At 44.5% G+C, this 27,993-nt stretch overlaps 1 protein-coding gene across 2 annotated transcripts in view; it reads left to right on the forward strand.

Moving 5' to 3' along the window:
• Blo (bloated) overlaps window positions 1–27,987 on the forward strand; it is a 214,517-nt gene extending 186,530 nt beyond the window's left edge. For both annotated transcript variants that reach the window (XM_076324977.1, XM_076324978.1), the window contains 5 exons: window positions 18,906–19,121; window positions 21,566–21,726; window positions 23,914–24,125; window positions 25,150–25,425; window positions 26,764–27,987. In XM_076324977.1, the coding sequence (XP_076181092.1) occupies window positions 18,906–19,121; window positions 21,566–21,726; window positions 23,914–24,125; window positions 25,150–25,425; window positions 26,764–26,957 (1,059 nt within the window). In that variant the 3' untranslated portion in view covers window positions 26,958–27,987. The remainder of the gene's footprint in view (window positions 1–18,905; window positions 19,122–21,565; window positions 21,727–23,913; window positions 24,126–25,149; window positions 25,426–26,763) is intronic.
• Window positions 27,988–27,993: the final 6 nt, after the last annotated feature.

The following is a 27,993-nucleotide window of genomic DNA, read 5'->3' on the forward strand; positions in this document are numbered from 1 at the left end:
ATCTACGATACTAGATGCAAATGGTCTGCGCGGAGAGTAGCAACCGGGAGTCCCTGCTTTGAATCTTAATAAGAATTCACTTTCTGGTCTCGTTGATTACGGGATTAACCAAGAATCGCGGATGAAAGTTTAGCGGTTTCTCACAGTTCGGTAGAAACCGTGATCCGAAAGCGCACGAGGCAATCTGTGCACAACCTAATTCAATCTAATCGCCGACACCTCGTGGATTGCGCCATCGGAAACGTCGCTTCGAAAGATGAGTGTTCGCCACCGAGAAGAGTATCCCTTGACGAATGCATGTAATCAGGGGAATCGTTACGCGATTTAACGGTTACGTAAACCAGCTAGCGGCTCTAACCCGCGTCTTTTCAATGTTCGATGGTCTTCGACCGTACCGATTGCGCGCTCGCTTCGCACGAAACGAGACAAAACGGTGTCATCTCCGTAATAGCGTGTCTTCGGAATACATCGTTAGAGACGTAAGCGCCTCCTTTATCTCGAATTTTTCCTCGCTCGATTTAGGCGAGTATCGCAACGGTTCGATGAATGGCTCGACCGCGTCGAGAGTTCCGCGAGCGGCGTTGAAGCGTGTCTCGAGAAAACGTTCGACCGTGATTCGCGCTGATATTCCACTGTGGGATAGTTCGTTACGGTAGAACGTGATATTAAAATCGGTTCTTCTTTATCTACGTCTTTGTACGCGTCTTCGCATCTACTGCGTCCTCTCTGCACGCGTCTTTACAGCAACTACCCTCGAACACGCTTCTTTCGCGCCCGATACTCTTACACGCGTTCGTTCCCTTTCGTTCTAATTCTTAACCTTTCAATCGTCTCGATTACTCGTCTTTTCCAAATACACGCGACTGACACGTCTCGCCTCGCGAAACCCTTGTTTTTCGGTAATGGTGCAACTACCGTGCAGCACTCCCAGACGATTGTATATTTATTTTTACCGCTCGGAGAACCAAGTAGGTAACCATACGTACCAGCGAATACCGATCCTATCTCCGGACGACTGCAACGACCTGGAAAAATGTCGCGTCCGTTCTTCTATTTTGGTTCGATCTTTTCCCAACTATCTTCGATCGGTTGGTCGCGTTGGGTCCGGTGATATATCGCCAATTTGAGGAGAGCCAAATGAACACTTAAGCGACACCACGGATCACCCAGGCGCTGCCAGGGGCTGCGCGTGCACGGATGAACCGGCACGGCGATATCATCTTAACGATTCGTATCCATCATCCGATGCCAATTCTAGAATCTCGCTACCGCTGATTTCGTATCTGGGCAAAAATCACGGCCTGAAATAAACCACCGCCGACGATCCCACCGGCGGCGAGGCCGCTTTCTCGGTCACACGACCGCCACGTCGCACCGTGGCGCTCGTAGCGAGTAGTCGCTCGTTGGTGCTGGTGCTGGTGTTGCTGCTCCTGCTCCTGCTCCGCTCGATTTGCTCGAGTTCATCGTTCCGTGAGCATTTCAATCAAGCGACAACATCGCGTCTCGTCCGCGGAAGCTGCCACGCATACGCGGAAAGTCAATTAAAGTAACACGGCGAACGAACGAGGAGAGGATCGCGCACGGTGGAGCGACACGGAGGACCTCCTTCAAAGAAGAAATCCTCGCATAGGTGTACGTATGCAACAGGTTCGCGCGCGAGCGAATCCCATGCGAGCGAACCGTGTACCGCATACGCGGGACCGCGGGACCGCGCGCTCGCGCTCGCGCGTGTATCCCTATCTCGATAATAGAATGATCTATCTGCAACGAGCGGCAACAATAAGCGAGCACGATATTATTCCAGTACCGGAGCCCGCTGTATCTCAGACACGCGGGTACTTGATCTGGGAGCAACCAGTACCTAACCCAACAAATAACAATACGGTATTGCCCTCACGTAGCGTACAGGGCCCTAGGATCAGCGCCATTATGCGCCGGCAGCGAAAGAGGTTCCTCTTCGAGTTCCTCTCCGCTATGTACCGTACACAACACCCTTGGACAACAACGGACAAACGTACGGACAGTACCTCCTCGAGCCTCTTCTCCTCCGTTGGCCATTCTCTCCTCGCCACCCCCTCCCCCCTCGTCTTACCATCGCTGTCTCACCGGATCCAGCACGTTTTCAATACTTAATGCACCACGGATGAAGCCCCGTTCAATTACTCGCAACACGATACCACGGCTATTTATTGTGGTCTGCCGAAGCTCGAATATCTCTTTCCCGCTTTCGCGTACCCCCCTTTTCTTTCTTCCGCGGGATCGTCGCCTTCTTCTTCTTCTTCTTCTTCTTTTTCTTCTTCTTTTTCTTCTTCTCCTTCTTCTTCTTCTTCTTCTTCCTCTCCCTTCCCCTCTGTCTATGGCTCGATTTCTACTACGCCATTCTTCTTTAGCGTCGCTATCTACATAGAAACCATTCTGCTCCATTGTGTTCTTCGGTGCAACTTCCTTTCGCGGACTTTCGCCACGCTCGCCGGTTGTCTTCGAACTCTTTTCACGGTTAATGGTTAACTTCGAGGTCCCTCAATGCGGCCAGAGAAGTGCGACAATCGTAACGTTGCAACCCCTCTAACGAAGTATTTATTTCCATTCAGAGACGATCGTCGCAAATCCGAATACCGTGTCGCCTCTGCGTCATTGAATTCTGATTCCTACTCCGAAACCTCCGGGGATTCTGAACCTTTGTCCTATCGCCCTGCGGTAATCCAAAAGGGTCGAGTAACATTGTAGGAGAATTCTATCTTTGTACGCTTATGAAAAGGGTAATTGAGAACTGTGACAACGTTTAACAAATTAATCGCTCGAGATTATTTTTTCAATAGTCGATCGTTCTGCGGACATTATTTTCGCATCTCTCGCAACCCCCATATTTCGACGTCAATTTACCCCTTTGGTGGGGAGACAGAGCATATACGTTCGGATTTACCCCCACTGCCGCTCGAATATAAACAAAAGCGATTGAAACTATACGAGGAAGAAGACGAACGATACGGTGGGGGTAACAGACTCGGTGGCCTTGAACGGCCAATACTTTCTACCTCGAGTTCTCGTTTTACCGTATTTCACTACTCTTTGCATTCCTTGACATATGTTACAACTTTTCTGTATTATTAAATTACCCTTACGAATTTGGTTTGGATCAATTTTACTCAAAGAGTGGTCTTAAACCTTTAATGTGTATCATTGCTGTCAAGTCAATATACATTTCGGTAAAAATGTTTTGTTACACGGAAAATTGCAAAGAAAAGAATGCTGCGCGATCAAACGGAACGGAACGGAACAGTTCACTTTCCCGCCAATTTGTTCGAAAACCGCTGTCCCTACAATTTTCAAACGTCGACGAAAGGGGACGCGGACGTGGCTCGCTTTATTATTATTTTCTTGCAATGTATCGCGTTTATAACCGATATTCCGTGAATTTCCGGATCGGGAGAGTGCCTTCTTCATTGCGAGGAGATTACCGAGGGCAGATACCGAGAAAGGTTCGAGACCATCCCTCCGCAGCAGCGGAACGACGTGCAACATGGCGAACGTAATGGACGATCGTTCACGGACGGCTTTCACACGATAAACAATCGATACCGACGTCCTGTTGTTAATCCGGAATTATCGTCCCGAGGCAGGGTGGAGGCTGTTATCGAGAAACCAGGAAGCAATTGGAAGCCCTTTTCTTAGAGTGAGCTATTCTTGACGCGGATCGCTATCGTCCCGCAAATTGTCAGGTCATTCCATAAATAATGTCGTTCTCGTATGTAACTTCGATACGTTGAAAGATCCGCTCTATTTTTCTGGTTGTTCTTCGAACCCCTTCGAACACAGTTGCAATTTCGATTCCGAGTATCGTTTTTCTTCGAGACATCCGTCGATACAAATTTCTACTCTGTAAAAAGTTTCCAGAGCAATCGGAAAAGAATAAAGATTATTCATTTTTTAGAGTACAAAATATTTCTTATTGTAAATTTTGCTTAAATTTTGAAAACAAAAATTATCGAAACAATATTCGTAGCGTCTATTTTCTTCAGTTTTTTATTTAACGGAGTTTGCTTTAGCTTCTACGAGGCTCACTGTCGGTCGACAAAACTTATCGAACAACCTAGTACGTAGTCTGATACAAATAGTAATACGTTCACCGTCGGTAGCTCTAGTGTTAAAATCGAACGATTTTCGACTGTTCGTTGAACGAAAGTCGATCGTCTGACGGGATTTTCCCTCTCTAATACCGAGTTATTTAAAAACCCCGCCGATGAATAAGCGCGTCTGTCATTCGGTAAATAAACGATTTCGTTCTGCGTGATCGCTGAGGTGTCTCGTAGTGGCTGACGGTAACATCTATTCCGACGAGCGACCGCGACTTACGCCACTCTGTCTCGGCCGACATTGTAACGATCGCATCTAGATCCTCGACTAAGGTTACTGCTGCTTCGTGCCAGGAGGGTGGACGTTTCCACTCGATCGGTACAGCCTCGCGAATAAACAGTAGGTACGACGTGACCGTTTCAAATTGGGAACGTTTCCTTACCGATTTTTCTCCTTAAGCTCGGTAACCCTAGAAAACGATACGTCCTCCCTAAACAGTTTGTTACCTTACCTTTGGAATTTCTCGATATTTCTCGTTACTCGAATACACCTAAATTGGTTTCGAAAACAAAGTCGAACGCTTAAGGTTAATTCGGAAACCGACTATGCGTGAATTCGAAACTTTACTTACGTAGAAGTATATAATCTGGAATATCGTACTCTCGAACGTTGCTCGACTCGCGAAAGATTATCTAAATTGAACAATTCTATTTAATCAATTATCTTGTATATGTAACAACTATTAACACTGTTTAATTACACAGGAAAGATAAAGGACCTCGAGTCAGATTCGGCGCCGAATCGTTTCAACCTTGTCCAATCACGTAGCTTTGTCAAGTCCCTTTTTTAGTTAGACAAAGTATATATATAAGAAAAGTAACTGCACCAGAGTATTTATATTATATGTAATACTGTACCATCGTTAAGTAATGTGTGAACAGAGTCGAGTAATTTTCGCGCGGTCGCAGATCTTTCAAAGTACGACTAGATCGTCTGATCCAATAGGAATCGCGATTCCTTTTACGATTATTCTTTCGTTCTCCCTACAGTAGCGGAGGGCGTTACCGATGCACTGGGAATCTCTGTATTTTACGATATCCGACAAATTGAACCTCCCGAGACAGAAATTATGAATCCGCTGGACTCGATCCGTTAAAAATAAACCGTACTCGAAAACGATCAGGACATACCGAGCTACACGTACCTGAAGTAAGTTGGAACGCGGAAAAGAACGACGCTCGAGGAAATCCGTGTTTCCTAATGAGCCACTAAAAACGGATTACAGTTGCGCTTCACTACGAAACGGGGCATACCACAAGCTTAGTCTCGTTAGTATCGCGAAAGGTTAGTGGTACCCTTATTCCCGGTCTCCTCCCACTACCTCCCGCGCTTTCATTAACCGTCCAATTTCAGAATAATGGGGTTTTACTCGCGCTCGTAAACGAACGAGAAAGTGGCTAATGAAGCGGTTCGTACTAATCGTTTTTATGGCCTAATTTGTACAATACAATATAAATTACGAGGGATCTTGGCAACGACGCGCGTGAGATTCTATATTATACGATGAAACGTCTCACTCGTTTCGCGACGAGAAGAAGCTTCAACGTTGATCATTTTAGACTCGTGCATTGAAATCTACCGTTATCGATACGGAGCATTTGTAAATTGTAGGTACAAACTTTAGAAAATGATAGAACTTACGACCGGAAGGGAACAAGTCTGTTTCTTTCGACGAGTTCTAGCCAACTGTAACGTTTGTAACTATCATTTTTAAGCACCCTCTACAATATTTAATCCACTTGGGATTATCGTCTTTCACCAATTCGAGCTTCCAATTTTATTATACATTTTTGCTCTCAATCTATTGCTAGGACTGGTACATTTTAGAAGCTTGTACAATGCTCCTCGTAACGCTTGCAAATTTTTCCACGGGTCACATTTGCGTTAAAAGATCTTTCGACAAGTTTCAACATTTACCTATTTTGATATTTGTGCTCGCTTTACTTTAGATTCATATTCGTGCTCGAATGATCAATCCCGTAAAGAATTACAAGTCTCGTCGAGTGAAATATTTCAGTCAACAATCGCAAGACCTGCGACTGATAAAAATTACTGGAGGAAGGTTCACGTTCCCCTTAATCCGAGACTGATCTTTTCACCTCCGTGGAATGCTCGCCAACTTCCGCAAAAAATCGATACCGGAATTATAAACGAGCAAAATGTTTACACATCGTGAGAGAATCGTACTCGATTTTAACCGCGAAGAGAGAATTGATAAATGTTCGATTCGTGTACCGATTGAATGTAAAACGAAACGCACGATCGCGACGAAAAATTGGAGGAGAACGTCGAGGAAGAGATTCAAAGGGGGAACTACCTTCCGGTAGGTGGGGCCGAAATGAATGCAGATCAAAAGCGAAAGGAAGAACACGCAGCCGAGGCACTACGTGCCTCCCGGGGGTAGACGTCTCCTGACGTCTTTTTCAGTGTTGAGACGAGAAAGATACGCGGTGGAGGGCAAACGCGGCGCTGGCTGTCCTCTTCTTCTCGTTCTTCTCGGCACGATGATGATTTCTCACAGTCTGTTACACGGACGGCCGCCGGTGTATCGTTTATACTCCCGAGCTGATGTACACGCCGCAATAACAATAACAACGAAGTGCATTGTAAGAAACTCCGTTGCGAGGGAACATCAACTCCTGAACTGCCGGAGTGTTTTAAACGCTCACCGACAGCGCGGTTGGGCGAGATAGATAAGAGGTTAAAAGGTTCTCAGCCGTGAGATCGCGAGATTCTCGAAATAGTTGTACCATTAACGAATCCTCCGCGCCTCGTCCTGTGCGAAAACATCCGCTCGGCTCTCGTGCTCGAGCTGTCGTTGGAATCCGAGCAAAAGACGCGAGCACCGACTATTTTCTAACAACGGAACGTAACTTTGGCGATGATTTATACAACGGAGTTCCAAAAACGATCATTCGCGAGAAATGTGTAAGATATTTCCAAATTAAATGTCTCTGACAATATTTTCCACGTGAACAGATTTACGTCGCCTTAAATTCTCGAAAATTGTCATTTTTAAACTACTTCACTATTTTCCGTACCGTTAGAAATAACCGGGATATTTCAGATTACAATGTCAAGTATCGTACAATACGCAAGCAACGTATTTAAACATTTAAAACGAAAACTTGCGCATTTTTGTACAATCCCTGGTTAACCGTATTTAATCGTGTAATCGTATCGCGCGTGTACCCAAGTTATCGCAACTTTGTTACCCGTATACCTAGACATTAGAGTGGGAACAGAATCAATTGGCTGCTCAGGGTCACTGGAAGGCTACCCTCACCATACCGATTACTACTCCCTCTTCGTCTTATACTCTCTAAGTAATCGAGAAATATCTTCCATTCTGTGTTTCTCTACCGCGAAACGCAAACAATTTATCGTACATTTACCAGCGACGTACTCGTCGGGTCTAATTGGTTAAAATTCGTTGGTTTCGATTCTTAAAGGAATATCGAAAATCCCGAAAGTGTCGCGACGATATTACTTTCGAAGCTTGTCCAAAGTAACAATGCACAAGTATCGCAATAAACGAGTCGCTGGTTCGTCGTAAATTTCACCGTTCCCGATGTGCGCGATAACGATTCCTTCCAGTCCCGATCCGCGGAAGAAACATCGGATTACCGCTGACTTTCCATCGTGTCCGGTCGTTACTTAGAAATAATAGCGCGTTGTTTCGGCGGAAACCCGTTACGATTTATAGTCTGAGAACGATCGTTGCGTCCCCGGCAACGTGTACGAACTGACCTGGTCTTATCCGACAGCTTCAACTATATAGATCGTTCGGCCCACGCGTATGGAAAGCGGAAGGTATCAATGGGAATAGCGGGTTGCGATTCCCGGAACGTTCACGGCCGATAACTCTTAGCCCCGAAGACCTAAACAATGCCGGATATTCGTATCACTTGCAGGATAGTAGATAACCTCTCTGTCTCCGTTCTGCTCCGTTTTCAACTGGTTTTCCCTCTTTCTCGCGAGCGCCCTCCTCTCGCCACGAGTAGTTGCCGACAAGGCGGTCGTCGATTGCAATTTGCCGATACGATTCTACCTGCCGCGTTGCGCGCCGTGTTTCCTCCCTTTCTCTCTCTCTTCCCCGTATCGTATCCCACTCGCGCTCACGCGCTCTCACCCGCCCCCGTCTCTATCTATTTATCTATATCTTCTTCTTTCCGTTCGACTTCGACCGGCTTAAAATCCTCGTGTCGGGGCTGGTCGGTTTGTAGTAGGTGGCACCGGCAAATACATCTTTCCCTTGGTAACTACCCGTAGAGAGCGTCTTTAAACGGCGGCGGGTCTTCGCTGCGCCGACTGGTCAATATGTATCGCGAATCCCGGTCGTGTGTAGATGGCACCGTGTGTGCTCGCAACCTAATGCCGCCACGGGTGAGACGAGATACCAACCAGATACAGTCTTTCCCGCAACTAAGAGCGGCTCTATTACCCGCACGGTCCATACGTAACCGTGAAGTACGGTACGATCTATCGATGGATATATTACCGAGATAGTCAAATCCGGAGATTTCGAAAATTGGCTATAAATCACGGGGGGAAATACAATTTCGTTGCGTAATAGTTTGTTATAGATTACGAAACGGTCCCTCGTCCACGTGATGTTAATAACGCGTACTAAAAATTGAAACGATATCGTTGAGAACGTCTCTGCGCGGCTCGTAGGTAACCGTGAACCACGGTACGGATCTATCGATGGATATATTACGAAGATAATCCAATCGAGAGATTGCAGAAATAGGCTATAAATCACGGGGACAATATAATTTCATTGCGCAATAATTCGTTATAGATTATGAAACGATCTGTCGTACACGAAGTTAATAGTGTATCCTAAAAATGGAGCGATATCATTGGGAATGTCTTTGCGCCGCTCGTAGGTAACCGTGAACCACGCTACGGTCTATCGGTGGATATATTACGAAGATAATCCAATCGAGAGATTGCAGAAATAAGCTATAAATCAAATAGGTGAAAATACAATTTCGTTGCGCAATAGTTCCTTACGGATTACGAAACGACCTGTCGTCCATGAAGTTGATACTAAAAATGGGGCAGTACCATTGAGAACGTCTTTGTCGAGTGTAATTAATTAAAAAAATCTTACTGCATACTCTCGGTTCGCGAACCGTGATACGACGTTTGTACAATCACGGATCGGTCCTGAAAGGAATCGCGAGTTGTACCGGGTCGCAACAATTGCACCGAGCAAAAATTACTTTATGTCCATATTCTACTTGCTCGTGGTATCGCATTCTCCCTGAATCGGAACAGATATTTTTTACCTTTTTTACCATCACAGACGATACACTTCCCGCGGTAAATGTTCAAAACGATCGTCCCTCGTAAAAAATACAAAGTCGTGGTTCCTCTGTGAATTTCGTGCACGTTTGAGATTTTCCAGACAATCGCATCGAGTTTCGATCATCAGTTTTCAAGAAACATTTAACCGCTTCGTGCAACATATTTCTTAAACGTTGAAACTGTTTCGCGTTTCCACGAAAATGAAACCAAGAAACTAAAGTCGTACGTTTACTTCTCAAGAAGAATTGCCTTCTCTTGGTTCTATTCCACGTATTCTTGGACACCCTGTATACCTACGACGTTAAGTATCGACCGTGGATTAGGATGCAGCTTGTCACTGCGGGAACCACGCGGCGTGACGATTCACAATGGATCGTTTTTCTGGGCAAGCACGGCTCGATCAGAACTCACGGTTTTTTATAATTTCAAGATGGTTAACGACGTAGGGTGACGAGGGAACTTGGCTCGATGTCTTAACAATTGCGCCGTTTGTGCGCAGCGTTTGTTCGTGTATTGTGTGCGCGCGCTATTAAATTCGTGGTAAGATACTGTAGCATGAGAATTGGTTTTGTGGTTAAGAAGACTCCGCGCTGGAGAATGAGGCAGGTTCGAGCATTTTGAGCAGCTGTGAGAACCCCGGGGCTTTGGTCCGCGTTATTCTGGAACTTGTTCGAAGAGAAAAACGCGAGTTGATTTTTTACCAGCTAGGTCTTCGAAGAAATTTCTATCGCGCGTTGCTACGAAAATTAATAAAAAATTTATCGATCTTTCGTCGAACGCGTTCGCCGCCATATTGAACGCGAATGACCGACATCGAACTTCCAATAGATAAAATAATGTATCAGAGTACGAGAACTTGCATCCGTGATACCTGTATCCTGAATTTTTAGAAAGACTAACCACGATAAAAACGAAACGTCCGAGTAAAATTACCCTTGGCCGTGAACGATGTACACGTACAGAATCGGTCTGAATTAGCAAGGCTCGTATTTAATCAAACGCAGCAAAGTTGTCACTCGTGTCTTCGCAATGGACGACCCCTTCACCGAATCGCTGCTACCAATGTTTTTCATTCACATTTATATATCATGACACAAGAGAAATCGTACTCGATGCGTTTCTTCGCATCCCTCCGGGTCGGAAAAGAAAAGAAAAGAGAAAAGTAAAAAAATAGATAGAACTTCAATTGTAGATTCCCCCCCACAATAGATAGGTAATATGCCCGGTGGTAATACGCGTAGAGACGCGGCGCGAGCAAAAAGCACCGGGATACAATGTTGAAACGAGCATCCAAATGAGTCGACAGTCTGCGTCGACATTGTCAATAATAATTTACCCGATGTTGCGTTACGAGTCGTTTTCGTGAGACACAAGGGGACAGATGCCTGGGCAGACGGAGCGAGTCGTGCGAACTTGCAAATAGGCTGCAATCAGCAGCCGGTTATTCAGGCACGGGAGGACGCTGGCGGAATCTCGTCACGATCGGAATAATTAATATTCATCGACATCGGCGAGGTACCGACCAAGGCGGTCGCTCTCATTCGAAGTTTCTTCGCTTCCACTCTCCCTTCCCGCTCCGCACCGTTCGCCGCGTTCGCCCCACTCTCGCTGACACTCATCGGTGTCTACTCTTTTTCTTCTTTTGCCTCTCCTCTGTGTTCCGCGGACTGTGTAGCAAGTTCTTGAGGCGGTCTCGGGCCGATCGCGAAAGTCCGATAGTCATGGCCGTCCGTTTCCTACCCCGGTGTCATTTCATCAATTATAAGCGCCGATGGAGATACAAGTACAAGCGCATGGAGGCATACGAACACGCGTGTCTCGCGTACACGAGGCGCCCGTGCGCCCGCTTGTACACGTGTGTGTGTACACGGAGAACGTGTAGAAGGGAACATGCACGGGCAGGGCAGGGTGCCAACCCATCCGTGGGCGTTCCAACCGATTCGCTCGAATAGTCTTGAAATGATCTCTCGAGAACTCGGACTTTCCCATGCCACGGCGTAGCCCCCATTGACAGCCGGGCAAGTGTATCACGGACGATCCTAAGTATTGTTGTTCCAAAGAAAGTAAACCGCACCACCAGCCACCCACCCACCCATCGGCGTGGACCTTCGATTATTAATGGCAGCGGTGGTGGTCGCTGGTCCGTGCAACACGGGCGCAAAAGTGTGCATCCGGTTTTCTACCGGCGTTCTCGCTCTTCTCTCCAACCTCCTAGAAACCTCGTGCTGGCGTTGCCACCATGAGCTGCAACGCCGGAGCGGACGACCTTGCGCGCTCCGCAAGAACAAGAACCTTACGAGCGCGTATCGTGCTCGAAGAGATCGATATCCCTCTTTTCGTGCACCGATTTTTCCATCGAAAAGAGATACACGCTGGTACGAAATTAGGCCGTATGCGTATCGAAAGGACACGGAACCGCAACCTGGCAATTCCTCTCGCAAACGGTCACACCGGACAACTCGGCTCTCGGATATCGAAGGTCTCGTTTCTGACCACGTGTCGTAAACCACGCACTGCGCAAATTGAGCAATCACCGAGCGTAAATGCGCATCGAGGGAAACGTACACCGGGATTCTCGAACAGACGTCTACGCCGTATCTACTCGAGCTTGACGTCCCGCGAACCATTAATCCTCGCAGGCTAATTCCTACGAATCACGGGACAATTTTTTAGTCGAACTTTCCCTACAAGTCTGCCAATTATCCGTCATATTCACCTTCGCTGTATAAAAAGCGACCATTGAAAGAAAAAAAGAACCATGTTGACACGTGGGTCGTTTAGCACCGTTCGACTACGGGAGACATCCGGAGAACACCTACAGTCCGTTGCAAAAGAACGCGTTACATAAATTTGCAATAATTCCAGAAAACGTGAGTTTCGATAACCGTGTGGTTAAAAAATTGTGTTCCTCGCGGATCGTTGGGCCGCGATCGATTCTTCGGTGTACCATCAACTTTGAATGCTACGTTAACTTTGAGCTGTGCGTCTCACTTTGACCGCTTTACCATTTTTGGGTGCTCTTTCGACGTTGAGTGGTCCATGGACTCTGACCGCTACGTCTCTTCTTCGACCTCGAGATGAAATAAAAATAATCCGTGACTTGCTTCGTTGAAACAATAATACATCGCATACAACCGCGAGAGAGTCCCGTAGAAAGGCTCGCCAGGCTCACGAGTAAGCATATAGAATTCTTCTTCCGATTGCGCATACCGGAGATCCAACCTCCCCCCTTCCGTCGACGATAACCAAGATCGACGCTTTTTGTATCGCGTCTCGAAATTTTTTCCCCTTCTCCCACCCCCCGATCTTTTTTCACTTTTCCCGATCGCTCGGCCCTTGAGACCGTTCTTGCAGGTCTGTTTGGCCAGTGGTTACACAGTTGCACGCGTGTGCAGGTGAACCGCGATAGAGGGTGTGGTGGGACGAGAGCGCCGATACCCCATTACGCGCGATTCGTTTATTTTGCGGCTTTGCACGTTACAGATCTTACTGTAATATTCCTTTGTACTTACAGCGGCGGGATCCCCCTCTCATTATACTTTTTATCGCGCCGACATTATACGGTGCGCGTTCTATTTCTCCGCCATTCTCTTCCCTCCTCGACCCCTCCACCCTCCTCGACCCGTCTTCTTGTTTCTCCCTTTGAGTCGCCTGCTCGCTCTCCTCCTCCCCCTCTCTCTCTCTCTCTCTCTCTCTCCGCTTTCAATTCCCTTAAACTCCCAAGAGCTGGCTCAGTTTTACGATACCACATCGTAATTCCCGAGAGGCTCTCGCCACGCCGATTCCAAAAGAAATAGCAAAACCGCGGGATCCAACGAAGAGTTAGTTTCAATCTGCGTACATTCCATTTAAGATGAACAGTTTTTTGCTACACAACCGATTTACGCCGCGTCCGCGTGCACCCGCTTGTGCGCTCGCGCTCGCGCGCGCGTGCACGCCACAACCGCCGTCGTCGTCGCGTCGCGCACCGAACGAGAAGAAAAGAAGAAGAAAAGGAAAATAAAAGATAAAAGAAAGTGGAAAAAGATTCGTCGGCGTACATAGATGCTGATCAACTTCGTTAAAACGTGTGCGTTTCCCGGGAAGCGGTTCGAGAGGGTGGGAAGAAGCTTAATTGGGAGGATTTACGCGGCGATTTCGAGCCCCACTTCGTTGCGTGTTATCGATGATGAGAATCTTGTAGATGTTAATGTCGATCTTACCGTATTAGTACCGGGGGCATGCGAAATATAGTTAGGGGTAAACGTCGGGCGACCGTATTCTCGGTACTCGCGGCTAGTTCGCGCGCATGTAAAGGAAAAGACGATTATGGTGAATTTTACGACCAACATCTGGAAAAATTGTTATCGATATACTGCGGTTTATGAATTAGTATGATAGAGCGGTGATCATCTTTAACAGCCGAGTGGGTAGGGAGAGTACACAGCCGATTGAAGAACACGACTACTCGAGATTAGAACATATTAGAATTATTGGGGTTAATACGCTGATGGTTGGAATCGACCTCAACGTCAAAATTGATGTTCTCTGCGACTGAAATGTACAAAACGGTGATTGTAATCTATTTTGCGTTTAATGTACACGGTAAATGTCCAATTGTAAATCATTGGACCGTGAAATAAAATTTAATTACAGCGATCTAGCGAATGTTTCTTTGACTATCGTAAATAAGAAAATAATTCGAAAACGGTTTATTATACGAGCGACAACCCTTGAAACGATTCGTTCCGTAGTCGATAAAAAAAATCAATTGGATACTCGCGAGCCGTCTCTCTCTGCCGAGGTTCTATTTTCTTTTGTCAACCACCGAGCAGAATCTTTTGGCGCATTAATGGGTTCCTTCTTCCCGCCAAAAAGCTCGCTCGGACAAAGGAAGAGAAAATCCGTGGGGTTAAAAGGGGTGTCGGTTGACGTCGTAAATCGCCTCTCCCCTGGATTTATGCGTAATCTACGCTGACCTACGGCGGACGGTTTAATGTTGCAGAGTTATGCGTCGAGGATGAACAGGGCGAGAGCGCGCGGCCTGTTACGATACACGCTCAAATATGCATACAGGGTGTTCGCGCCATTATTGGTTGGCAGTTTTTCCATAAATGAGTCGTATGTAAAAAAAAATTAAAGAGGAAAGGGTTTTACTGTTTCTTCACGAAGAGTACGATGACTTGAATCGGTCTTCGAAATATAGAATGAATTTCGAGTTGCAAAGAAGACCTTAATTCTTTTTAATTTGGAACCTATACTTTTTCAGCATTGTACGAAAATCGAGACGAATCGAACGAGTCGCGATACAATACTAATCCAGGCTATGCGAGCTGAAGAATCGGAAACAATGAGGAAAATCTGGTACACGTTGGAAGCGGGGTCAAGCAACGGAGTCCTGGGACTTTAGTTCTTCCTTAACCTCGTTTCCAATATACGGGGTGATTCGTAATTGCGTATCGGTACTTCGAAGAGTAAATCTTGGTTGCTTTAATTCGCACGTCGTAGTCACTTGAGAAAACAATATCTGGGATATTAGAACAAGCGCACCGTTTTTTAAAAACAGTTCGAGATGTTCTCTTACTGAAACAGGTGGATCCCGTTATGAATTAAATTCTTCCATTATAAACAATTTAAATCGAACTTGATCGCAAACTTTTGCGATTATTTTAAACCGCCGAAATTCTCGCAAAAAAAAAAATACCGAAGCGCGTATATCGTTATCGTCAAATTCATCCTCAGATTATATTATTATCAAATTCATCTTATCGGTAATTACAACGCACGACAAGTGTGTAATTTCATAAGAAGAGTTTAACCAAATGTTTAATCTTGCTCGTCGTTTGAAACTTATCGGAAATTTGTAAAATTATTTCAAACCACCACTACCACCCCCTTCCCCAGACAACGATACCAAAACCGTTTTCTTTTCTCGTTGTATTTACCACCGTAAAGAAAACCATCGGCCAATAACAGCGCGAACACCCTGTACACGCGCGAAGGGGCTGTTGCGCGTGTGGTGGGGGATGCCGGTGCATCGTCGTTGGTGCGTGCAGGCGTGCAGCACGCGTGTGCACGCGCCCGATGGCGGCGAGCCGGACGGCCGGGTTGCGCTTAGGAACGTAACCGACCTAGCCCAATCTCGGCGGCCCACGCCAGTCTCTGCGAGGGAGTAGCCGCGTATAACGCGTTCCGGACGAAGCTGGAGTGTGTAGAGGAGGTCGACGCGCAGAGACGAGGGAAAAGAAGAATGAACCGAGAAGGAAAGAAAACGGTGGAAGAGGAAGGACCGGTGCCGCGGTGCTGTAAGAGTTAACAGGGCGGTGCGTGGGTCACAATGCCTCCAGGGTACAGAACCCCTGCTCTGTTGTCTTCTTTCTCCTTTTCTTCCTCACGGTCGTCGTCGTCGTCGTTGTCGTCGTCAGCGTCGTCATTCTCTTCGTCGTCGTCTTCTTCTTCGTCGGTGTCTTCTTCTTCGTCGGTGTCTTCTTCTTTGTCGTTGTCTTCTTCTTCTTCGTCTTCTTCTTCGTCGTCGTCGTCGTCGGCGGCGTCGTCCTCGTCGTCGTCGTCGTCGGTACGTGCCACGACTCGTTATGGAAAGCATACGGGATATTGTTGCTCGTATATATGGAGAGTACGAGGGAAGCGCGCCGTGCTTGTACTATGCAGATGATTCCGCGATATGGGCTATTCATTGTGAGTCATTTAAGAGTTTATGCGGTGGGTACGGGCCACGGCCGCGTACGCGCGATATGTTATTATATTGCGTATCGAAAGGTCCGCTGGTAACGCATGCACCGCTCGCTTGATCGTAGCTCGCGGTCCTTCGCGCCGTCCGCGCCGGGAACACCGCGTGCCCCCTTCTGCTGGAATATATAACGAGTGCAGGTGTATTGCCGGATGCCAGCGTCTTTCGGCCTCTCCTAGGAACGTACCCGAAGAACACCTGAGTTATGCTTTTATATTGTTGGATTACCGACCTCCTCTTCGTCATGAATCGCCAAGTTGCCCCTAAGAGCGATGTCTTCGCTCCGGCGATTATTTTTCAAAGGGGGGCCAATCCTTCGAAAGTGCACTCGCGTATTGGACCCCTACCTCGTCGAAACATTTTTCCAGAGACCATGTTAATTCATTTTAACGAGGGAACATTCCCGAGTGACGATCACCGACTTCGATTCGAACTTTTGTACGACGTGGTTCTTGCAAACATTTTGGAGAAGTACCTTTCTCGTAATTGTCGCAGCTATCGAACTTAGGGATGGAAAACCTATCCGACTCGATATCTCGGGAACTTTTCCTACAATATCGTGGTAAGGAAATCGGACCAAACGGAAGAACCACGGGTGAGTCTTGACCACATTCGTAAGTTTAAATATATTTTCTTGAAAATATTAAAAAGAAACCCATGTATAATGTCTTCGAGAAGAAAATTTAGCGTTTACGAGCACAGTGACCGACCTTGCTATCAATTATGACACGCGTTATCGAAACTTAAATCGTAGGCCAAGGTAGGGTAGGCCCGTAGTACCAAAAAAAGGGTCACCCAGCCCTTGAAGGAAATAAAATATTGGGTTGTTCGAAAGGTCATTTTGTTTTCCAAAATGGAGAATATATAATTTAATAAAATGTTTATACACTCTAAAATAATCGTGTTTCATTTTGACAAAAAAAAAAAGGAAATGACTTTCCGAACAACCTGATAAAATTCAAAAAAATTAACCAAAATACACGAATAACGCTACGTAGACTCCTGAACAAACTTTCAAACCGATCGAAACGAAAGTATGGCGAGTATAGATGACAAAGAAATCTATGCAGGATGGATCTTCGAAATCAGGATGGTTGTCAACGCGTGTCAAGGATCGTCATCGATAACGAACCGACCGTGTTACGTAATTTCGAATAGAATCGGACGCGATTAAGTCAAACCGAAGAAACGCGTCGGCCAAGGATAGAGAAACGTATTTTCCCGGCGGGGATCGCGCTCTTCTACCAAGACCAGCATTTTCTCAGAACCTGAATACGGATAGAGCACAGGCTGGGTAGTTCACTTGCTGTACCGCCGGGTCTTTTGTAGAGTATCGATGAATAAACAGGCAGAGTTGCGATAAAACGCCCGAAGCACTCCGTTCCCGGCACGTTATGCATACGAGGGACCAAGGGTAAAATGACGGAGGTGGCAGCGTTGATGATGGTGGTGATGCAAAACATGATAATAATAATGACGACGTAGACGTCGTCGAGAATGAAACGGACACGCGTCTGCCCGCGTCCCGCGTTTCTCGGAGTTTTGCGCGGCGTAGTCGACGCTGTTCGCGATGATCTCTCGGCCAGCTAGGAACGAAACGACGATGATCGTGGACCCGGTACCCCCTCCCCCCTTATAGTCGGTCACGGGAACCATCATTATCTCCATCTAATTTCCCTCCCCGCGACTTTGGGCAACGGAATAATTGGAAGGAACGAAAGAACCGAACCCCTCCAGCTACCAATGCTCGAATCAAGTTATACCACCCACGTGATTCACCTCTGATCGGATTACCACGGCAATGGGGTCCCGTTTGCTCTTCAGCCGGCACGGTACATCGAAGATCTTAATGCTCCGCGTAAATGCACGCGAAAGAGGAGACTGTTTCTCGTTTCGATCGCTGACCGAGCCGATGCCAACGTCGAGAAACGCCCCGCTCTGGATATTCTATGGGACAGGTTGCTCTCGAACTCTAATGTAATTCTAAAAATAAACTCTACCTTCGACGGAGTGTTCGCGAATTTATGCAACGAACTTCGCGTCGGAGTACGATTCAGTCGTGGTGTCGCGACCAGCGAACACGAGACGCTGCTCGATCGATCAGGATCAATAATCGTGAAATTGTATCGATACGAATCATAGAGACGTCGTGCTAAACTTCGTCTCTGGATCATTTTTATCAGGATTAGTTTATTAGTAATTCGTATCTCGTACAATCGATACTGCTAAATGTATTACGAATCTTTTCAGCGATAAGAAGATACCAGTACGTAACTAAATGCCAGCACTCGATGTAAGATTCTTTCACAATTGAACGAGTTGCTACGACGGTAGTTCTCGAAGTGGGCCTACTTCGTGAACCGAACCGAAATGTTGAAATTTCAATTACGTAATCGATAACATGTAGATTCGCGAAACTCGCGATTCTTTCAAAGACGAGTATCGATTGAAAATTGATTTTGCTCGTCGTTGCGCAAAATACTCGAAAGAAAGAGAAACATTCGCGTTGTACCTTTTCGCGTCGTCGCGAGAAGAACGAGTCGGATCGATATCGGGTTCTAATGCAGCGCGCGCACGAATAATAAAGTGTATCGATAACGATCGAACGGAACGGTGATAATCAATAACGAATACACGATACGCAGCGTTACGAATATAGTAACTTCGAGATGTTTCGAAACGAATGCGAATTCCTGGACGACGGTGTATACTTTTCGTATCTTCGCAGGAGGAGTACAGCCAACGCAGACGCCTATCCACTCCCAGCGGCAGTCCGAGTCCGCCCAGGCCGACAAGGCTGTCGAGATCTACGGGTACGCTCACCAGAGACGAGGAAACCTTTTGCGAGTCGAGTAACACCCTCACTAGGGAAAATCAGGGACAGGAAGCCGAGAGAAAGGGCTGGTTCAAATCGTTATCCAGGAAGAACAAATCGAACATCAAGGTAAGTCGAGAGACGTTGTCCTTTCACAGTTGCGAGTGTTTTCCATTTTTTCCATCCAAACGAACAAATAGGAACTCGCTTCTGATCGATCATCGGCGAAAAGTATAGTTTCTTTTCCCAGGGAACCGTTCTCGTCCCTAATCGTGACCTCGCCTCGCGTGCATATCGGAGATGCATGGAATTCGGATTTAGCGATCAGAATTCTTAAAAGAGATTAATTCGATATTGGTCACGATTTCGTATTAAATTAGCAACGACTAGTAGCGTTATCACGATGGAAATTTATAGGCAGAGATATAAATATATTATGAAACCACGAGAACATTCTTTGCTGATTTTTATAATATACACGTGACATCGAAAGGTCTTGAATAGAATCACGAGTCGTCGTAGAATTGATACAGGAACCGAAAAACGAACGTGCTTGGAAAGTTAGAAATAATCGAATATCCAAGTTTTGTACTCCAAGTATCCTCGAAAGAAGAAAATAATGAATTACGGTGCGATTGACTGCTCGAACAACCAAAAAAGACTTGTAGTTTCTTTTGTCGAATACGGTTGCTAATTCTTCGATCGTGATATCTTCGCGAGGGTTCGTCACGCGTTGATTACGAATGACTATTTTCGAAAAGTTGTCAGTCGTTGAATCGTAGATGTTTAAACAAGGGCACGCAACGCGGAGTATTCTCGTTCGTGACATCATTCAACCGGAACGGTTCTCTAAAGCAATCAAATTCAACAAACGTATCCACGAGACTCGCTCCGAAACTGGCAGCGAGTGGGCGATGTTTTACAGAATGGAGTCCGTAGTTTGAATCTTTGTTGCGCGCATAATATCGCGATAAACGCCTCCACGGTGACGCGATACGTTTTGCAAAAACAGTTGATTCGATCCTCTCGCCAAAAATAGTCGATTCCTCTTCCGTGGAAAACATTTCACTCTACCTCGATTTAGACATCGTAAAATGCAATTGCACTTACCCTCCGCTGGTAGTCAACGTCGCTCCTTGTTATTGTATTTTTCTCGCTTACGCAAAATATTGCGCGAGCCTTTTTCGAAATCGGTACGAATACCAATTTTCTTCGAGAAATTTACAAAAATTTTCGTTCAAATCGACTCAAAAATTTGGACAAACGTTAATACTCTTGTTCGATGATTTTTGCGATTTTATACCTATTTTTTGCGAAACAATAATTTATGACCAAGTAGAGATTTGAAAATTGCATATTCGATCAAATTTTTCGGTGTCTTTAACGCAAAAGAAAACAAATGGGAAACCTAGTGAAAGACACGCGCGATCTATAAACGATGCAGTATCCAAATTTGAAGTCGATTATAAGTGCACACAATTTCGAGAATTCTCGACAATCTATCGGATACTGTTCCCCTATCGGAAGCTACTCTACACTTTCGATACATTTTCAAACAGTTAAAGACACAACTCCAGAACACACACGTTGTACCGAAAAATCGAAGGAAAGGAACATTTCTTAACGACCGGTGAATTACAATTTCCTTCCATCGTTCCGGATAAACGATGTTCGACCGAACTCGAGAAAACTGCAAACGTCTCGATTCTCACGATCCCTGCGCGATGCATCTATCCCCAAGAAGCGTGAATTTTTCGTAAAATTTTCAACGCGTGTTTGGTACGTACGTCCCGTTTCCCAGACGGTTTCGCGGTGCCTCCTGTGGCGGAAAAGGGGGCCTGGGAGCCGTACGAATCCGAAGTCGAACATTTTTGAGAGTTGCATCCGATAACGAGCGGACGGATGGATCGTGGGTCCGGTTATCGGGTTCGCGGCGAGCCCGAGTGAGCCGGTGCATTCATCAGTCAGCGCGGGTCGCTACGGAGCGGAGCCATTAGGCCGGTACAACCTCCAATTACCAGTTTGATTAAATGCTTAACTAACTCCGCGCTCTGTGGTTTAATTTAATCGCGAGATTAAGTGCCGATCCAGGGGGCTGCCTAGCTTAACCATCGGTCCGCGGAATAATCTCTGTCCAGGGCCCCGATTCCGATCCTAGCCGCTTCGATAGAGGCCGTTCGGGATGATTGCGTGCGCGTGAATCTCGCCGTGGACGATGATCTATCGGACGAGTCGAACGGTCTCGAGAAGGAGGAGGATCATGACTCATGAAGGCGCCACGGATGGAAACGAGCGGGAACCCGAGGATTTTTCGAAACCGCGCGAAGAATACACCTTTGTGCTCGGCTTTATTGTATTTCGTGTACCGCTGCCGAGGCGAAGGCGCAGAAAGCGTGCACGTTTTCCCTCGTCCTCCACGTTCCGTTCGGATCGTCGATGATGATGATGCTCCGCGATACAAGCTCGCGTACCCCGTTACCACCGTTGTTTCGTTTCTTCGCGCACGGTGCCGATTTTTCCGGCGAACCGTGACCGTTACCGCCCGCGATAATCGAACGATTTCGTTGTTCCAGGCGGTGGATAAGAAACCGAGGATACCGGAGAGCGAGATCTTGACGACCGGCACCGAGGACGAGGAAGCCTCGTCCGCCCCCGAACGAGTCTCGGTGCAGAAGAACCTACGTTTCTTCGGCGATACGGATCAGGAGTCCGTTTCGTCTAACAGAGATCGCAGGTGAGCCGAAACACGCGTTCTTACCTTCGTATGGGTAGATCACGTGAAATAATTGCCTGCTCGGTATCCGAATTCGATCACGGTTGATGTACACGTTGAATTACGTTGAAACGTAAGGTTTCATTGTAAATGATGAAAAGTAACGTTAACGACGTAAACATAAGAGCTTATTTATCGCGTAGATGTGTTTATTGAAGTTTAACGAGAAGAAGGAAAATGCAAACTTGTTTCTGTACGGGTACAAAATAATGTAAAAGAGCAAAACGTTCGGTACCAACCGAAGATGAAAAGTACGTTGGCATTGTAATCTGATGCATATCTCGCGTTATTGTAAATTTTTTTAGTACAATCCACGATATCCTTTGGCTCTTGTTACTTCTAAAGAGCGACTTCTAATTCATTTTTTCAGCGCAGTGGAGCTCAATTCGTTCCATTTTTTATTACACCTTCTTCACCGGAATCGTGGCCGGAAGCACGGAAAAACAACGAAATAATATTTCTTTTTCGCTGTACCAACGCGTCGAGTGGCAATTTCACGCACGGGTTTCCATTCGGGCCGCACAGGCCCGAACAATGGCCCGATGATTATTGTACAGAGTGTTCGATTTTAATCTACAAATGAGTATTCTTCGTGAGAAATGATCCGGACAAGAATTGAACGGTTTGTAAATTAGTTTTTCCATACACGGGCCTGTAGAGATCGTACAAGGGTGATGTACGCTTTTTGAAATGGGATCGTGTCATTTTTAACGCACCGATAAACGCGGTCCGTTATTTCTTACGAAAATATCAATTTACCTCGAATTATCGTTAGTCTGGAAGATATTTTAATTTCAATATCCACGAAGTGGTATTCAAATCGAGAGTGAGAGAAGCTCGTTGGAATCGATATAGCCTTACGTCGTTTCGGAGCAGTAGGAATCCGTGATACTACTATCGCTTTGCACTATCGAGATTAAATTATCTTTCGAAGATATTTTAATTTTAATATCCCGAAATGGTATTACAATCGATAATGAAAGAAGCTCGTCGGAATCAGTACCGCCTTACGTCGTTTCGGAGCAGTAGGAATCCGTGATACTACTATCGCTTTGCACTATCGAGATTAAATTATGTTTCGAAGATATTTTAATTTCAATATCGCGTATTCGAATCGATAATGAAAGAAGCTCGTCGGAATCGATATCGCCTTACGTCGTTTCAGAGCGGTAGGAATCCGTATTACTACCGCTTCGCAATATCGAGATTAAATTATCTTACGAACTAACGATTTTTCGAATAAATAGGTTAGTACTGCCTATTAATACTTCCTACTCCTTCGTAAGAAATAATGAGTCGCATTGATCGGTCTATTAAAAATTATACGATTCCACTTAAGAAAACGCATCTACGGAAAAACTAATTACAACAGCTAACATCTCCCCTGAAACCATTCGATTCCTGACCGGATCATTTTTTATTCAACGCATAGTTTACGAGTAATTCGCATTTATGGATTGAGATCGGACACCCTGTACGTGTACATAAAACGTGATTCGCAACATCCGTAACGCTACAAAAATAATTATCGGGAAGAAAAATTTCTTGCACGAAATTATCGAAACGTTCCAAGCGGAAAGTAGAACGTGAATCAGCGGCACTAAACGTGTTTATGTATATTTATTAAATCGATGTAGAACGAATGACCGATTCTTCGATCTCGCGAAGCGAACTACGTCCTTTTTTCGTTCTTTTTCCTTTCAATTGTGCCGGAAAATGTTACTCGTTACGCGTCGATTCGAAGCGTGAAACCTACTCTCCGTCGAACGTTATTTCGTTCGCAAGATAATGCACGCGTGGATTATTTAAAAACATTCGTAAAATTCTACGAGTTCAAACTGAGCCTCGAATGCAACATTTGGCAAAGACACGGCTAATGAACGGAAAGATGAAGAAAGTAAATAAATAAATAAATAAAAAAACATAGAGAAAAGAAAGAAATACTTGTTGAATTCGCTTATTTGTTTCTCGATATTGTCGATTCAATTTGCGCGCGAAAAATTGGGCAACGATTAGGCGACATTTGTCGAACGATATGACAACGACAACGATACCTATCAATGCAGAACAAAAATAAAGCTTCGGTTCGAAACTCTTTCACGTCCAAGATATTCACCGGTTATTTACACGATTGTTTACCCTTTACAGAAACAAACGAGCAAACGACCATGCCTGTTCAGGGCGTGATGTTACGAACTCCAGCCGTCACAATTTGGGCATTTTGTCGCCCCCACGGAAACCACCAAGACTGGCCGAAAGCGCGTTATCTTCCGGCGAGAGTACGACAGGGGACAGTAGCCAACAGAGTCAAAACTCTCAGAGATCGCAAAGATCCGTTGTATACCTCCATGCTGCTACAGGTGAGACCCCTGATAAACAGACACGATTGCGGAAAAACATACAAAGTCTCTGACCGTTAACCGTTTAACAGCGCGTTAACGCATCGACCGCGATGTGTGCCCAATTAGATGCGCATTTATGTGCATCAATTCGAATACACGCGCATTTCCCAGTTCCTACCATTTATACACGAACCGTAAACGGTATATTGATTTTATACGATACAGTATTGCACGAACGCCGAAGATGGTATACCGTCTCAATCGAAGGATATTTTATTACAAGATTCAACGTAATTTGCATTGGATAAAATCATTTTACGAATTTACGTACGATAATAATACAAAGACGATCTTTCATTGCGCGTATCGCGTGTAGATTTTTGTTTTCCGTTTTCTAATTCTCGTAGCTTGCTAATAACGTAGCTTGCATTGGATAAAATCATTTTACGAATTTACGTACGATAATGATACAAAAATGATTTTCAATTGCGCGTAGATTTTCGTTTTCCGTTTTCTAATTCTCTTAGAAATATTGATCGAGGACGCTATATTGATTTTATACGATACAGTATTACGAACACCGAAGATGGTATACCGTCTCAATCGAAGGATATTTTATTACAAGATTTAACGTAACTTGCATTGGATAAAATCATTGTACGAATTTACGTACGGTAATGATACAAAAATGATTTTCAATTGCGCGTAGATTTTCGTTTTCCGTTTTTTTAATTTTCTTAGAAACATTGATCGAGGAAAAATTCATAGAGTATTGCATTCTTAGAAATTTTCGAGTCGGAACGTAAATTGTGTTTAGAAACACGAACGATCAAGTGTAGCCTAAGAAATCATTTCTACCGCACTTGTTAGTGATGAATTGATAAATTTGAAAAAGAAAACAAAAGATATGAGAATATTTGTACACGTTGAGTCACCGATTGTACCTCTCGTTGCAAGTCCCCTTGTATATAAATATGACGAGTCAAGGAATCTGGATCGGGGACTGATTGTAGGTTTTAAACGTTATTACCTTTTTTTTCAGTGGGCGAGATACCTGGTCCAAACGAGAGACGCAGAGCGGCGAGCAGGGAAGAATTAAATCGACCTCTACAATCGCACACGAGAACAGTGTCGAGGAGCGTAAGCGTTCTCGCGCCATGGAAGCCGAGACACTACAGGGAACCTTTCGAAATAAATTACGATCAACAACTACATCCGAAGCCAATGGCGACCATGAGGCGCAGACAAAGAAGTCGCGAGACGCTAAGTCGTCGAGGAAAAGACGCTCGACGAAGCAAGGACAATCTCTCGAAAACCGGTAAACTTCAAGCTGTGGCCTAATTCGTATCGACCGAACGGACGGTGACTCCTCGTCCAAAATTAAGCGCAAAACTGCGAAATTATTTTTCTCTATACCGAGAGATCACGATCGAAAAAAACACGCGACTTAAAAAAATGTCTTGCTCGCGAATTCGATAAAAACGACGCGACGATTTCTCGTGCGAACCGATATCGTGTTGATCCTTAAGTAAGCGTGCTTATATTTGTAATATATGTACGTAAGTAGAAGTTCCATCAACCTCTCCAATTTGTTCTTCTTTTCTTAATTCCAAGAAAAGCCCAATTTTTTATTATCGTTGTCACATAAGTAACGTATTTAATTTTTTGTAATACAATTGAGAGGCGAACTAAAATATGTGGAACCCTATTCGGATTTTACCTTTGGCAGCTTTCTTAAATCATTTTTAAATTTAAACGCACGGGAAAATCGTGCCGTATTTGCAATTAGATTTTTAAACGGTACGATACTTCTACAAATAAATTGAAAACAAGACTTTTTTTTAATAAAAACAGAACTTTCGCGGAAGATATAGTCCGGATGTTTAAACCAATTCTTCGTCGATAAGTAGAAAATATTAAAAGTCTCTATTCCTGAACGTTATCTTTAGCGCAACGATTGTTGTTGATCTCGTCCAAATTTATCATCCTTGCACGTACATGTTGAGATTGAAAGTAAAATCAGATTTGTTACTCTTATTTAACGCATGGTCGACCGTAAGAAATTCGTCACGAATTACAATCTTGGGATAGACCTTGGGATAGATCTAATTAATAAATAGCCTACTTAAGAATTAAAATAATTTAACAGACTTTTACGATAACCATCGTTCGAAGAATTCATCTTTGTCCAGACCAACGGTTTATGTTCTTTGAATAAAGTAAATATTTTAAATTGCCTCTATAGATATAATGTAATATCGAAACCTACAAAGCTCGTGTGACAATTACATCCGTTACTCGAAAATTCTTACAGCTTAGGAGAAAATATTATATTGCGTATCCTTTACTTATTTTATCGTGAAGAATCATCCGCTTTTGGATTGTACTAAAAACTATAGTCGAGCCAAAATCAACTAACCACTCAAGACCACTGTAGTGCTAATTTCTCCACACTGTTTGTCCACTTCGTCGCTGTCGTTAAAACAAAGTGACAAGTGGGCAGAGTGTAGTCAAAGTAAAAGTCAAAAGAAGAAGTGAATTTAAACGATCAATTGATTCTGTCACTTTTGTAATACAGTGATTGTATTTATATTATCAAATTGATACGTTGCAATTGAAATAGCTTGTATTAACGTTGGGACGCTTACTCTTTTAGGCACGATCAATCGCAGTACACTGAAATCGAAGGACAAACAGAAGGTGGATAGAACTGTTTCCACGGAATCATTGGCCACCAAGTCACGGAGCGTTAATTCGAAACCAGAACTAAGCAGGTCCACATCTGTTCCACGCGATCCGAACAAGAGCGCGGGATGGTTTAAGCTGAAGAGCAAAAAATCCCGGGCTTGAAAGGGAGGCCATTGATCAATGCTAGTCTTGAGTTTCATAAGTAATTCGTAATCATAAGAGATCTAATACACGCGTCGTCTATCCATCGCTGTTCGCGGTGAATAATTGTACGAGATATTATTACCGTTTTGCTCTATTCTTCTAATGTACAATGCAAACGTCGAAACACGAAAAAATTAATAATCTTATTAACCGAATAAAAATTTGGCAATTATAATGCGTAATTATAATCACGAACAATGTAAATTTTAATTACTCCTGTAAATCACTGAAACGTAATGCAACCACTTCTGTGAACAAATTATGGCCACGTGCGTATTCATAACAAAATGTAAAATCGACTAAATATGTACACCTATTTAAACATGTTTTTGTTTCCTTTGATTAACATTATCCTTTCTCGTGAAATAATAATGAATTATATTACAAAAGGAAGGGACCAACAAAAACGCAATATGGCTGGAATGTGAATACTTGAATGAACTTTACAACCTTTGAAGATGTATTCTACCTTCAATAATGGAGCCTTCTCTCTACCAAATTTAAAAAATTAAATTTGTCGAGTAAGATGAGAATGCATTCAAGAAAGTTGTATATTACCTTTTTTTAATAAGTTCATAACTACATTCAACAAAAACATTCCACAAATGTGTTCACAATAAATTGTGAACGAAAAGCGTGTGGTTTATGAAAACGGAAGAAATTATTTCATTTCACCGTGAATCAGAGTGCCATTTCCGTTCTATTAAGTGTATACACATTGTTCCAAGCAAATCAAAATTTCTGAACGTGCAAGGTATTTTTATCTACAAATATAACAGGTAATATGTGTTAAGATAAGCTATAGTGTAATAGCGTGAAAGTAAAAATATTTTTGAAATTGTGTTGCAACAAACATGTTGTACAAGAGGATAATTAGCAGTTATGTATAATTTCTAAATGTTTTATTGTGCATAGATCAACCTGATCTTACTTACATACACTAATTGTAAATATTTGTAATAATAATCTTTATTTCTAACTACCTTCACTTCGC

This window comes from Ptiloglossa arizonensis, chromosome 13 (assembly GCF_051014685.1).
Source record: "Ptiloglossa arizonensis isolate GNS036 chromosome 13, iyPtiAriz1_principal, whole genome shotgun sequence".
NCBI classification, from domain to species: domain Eukaryota; kingdom Metazoa; phylum Arthropoda; class Insecta; order Hymenoptera; family Colletidae; genus Ptiloglossa; species Ptiloglossa arizonensis.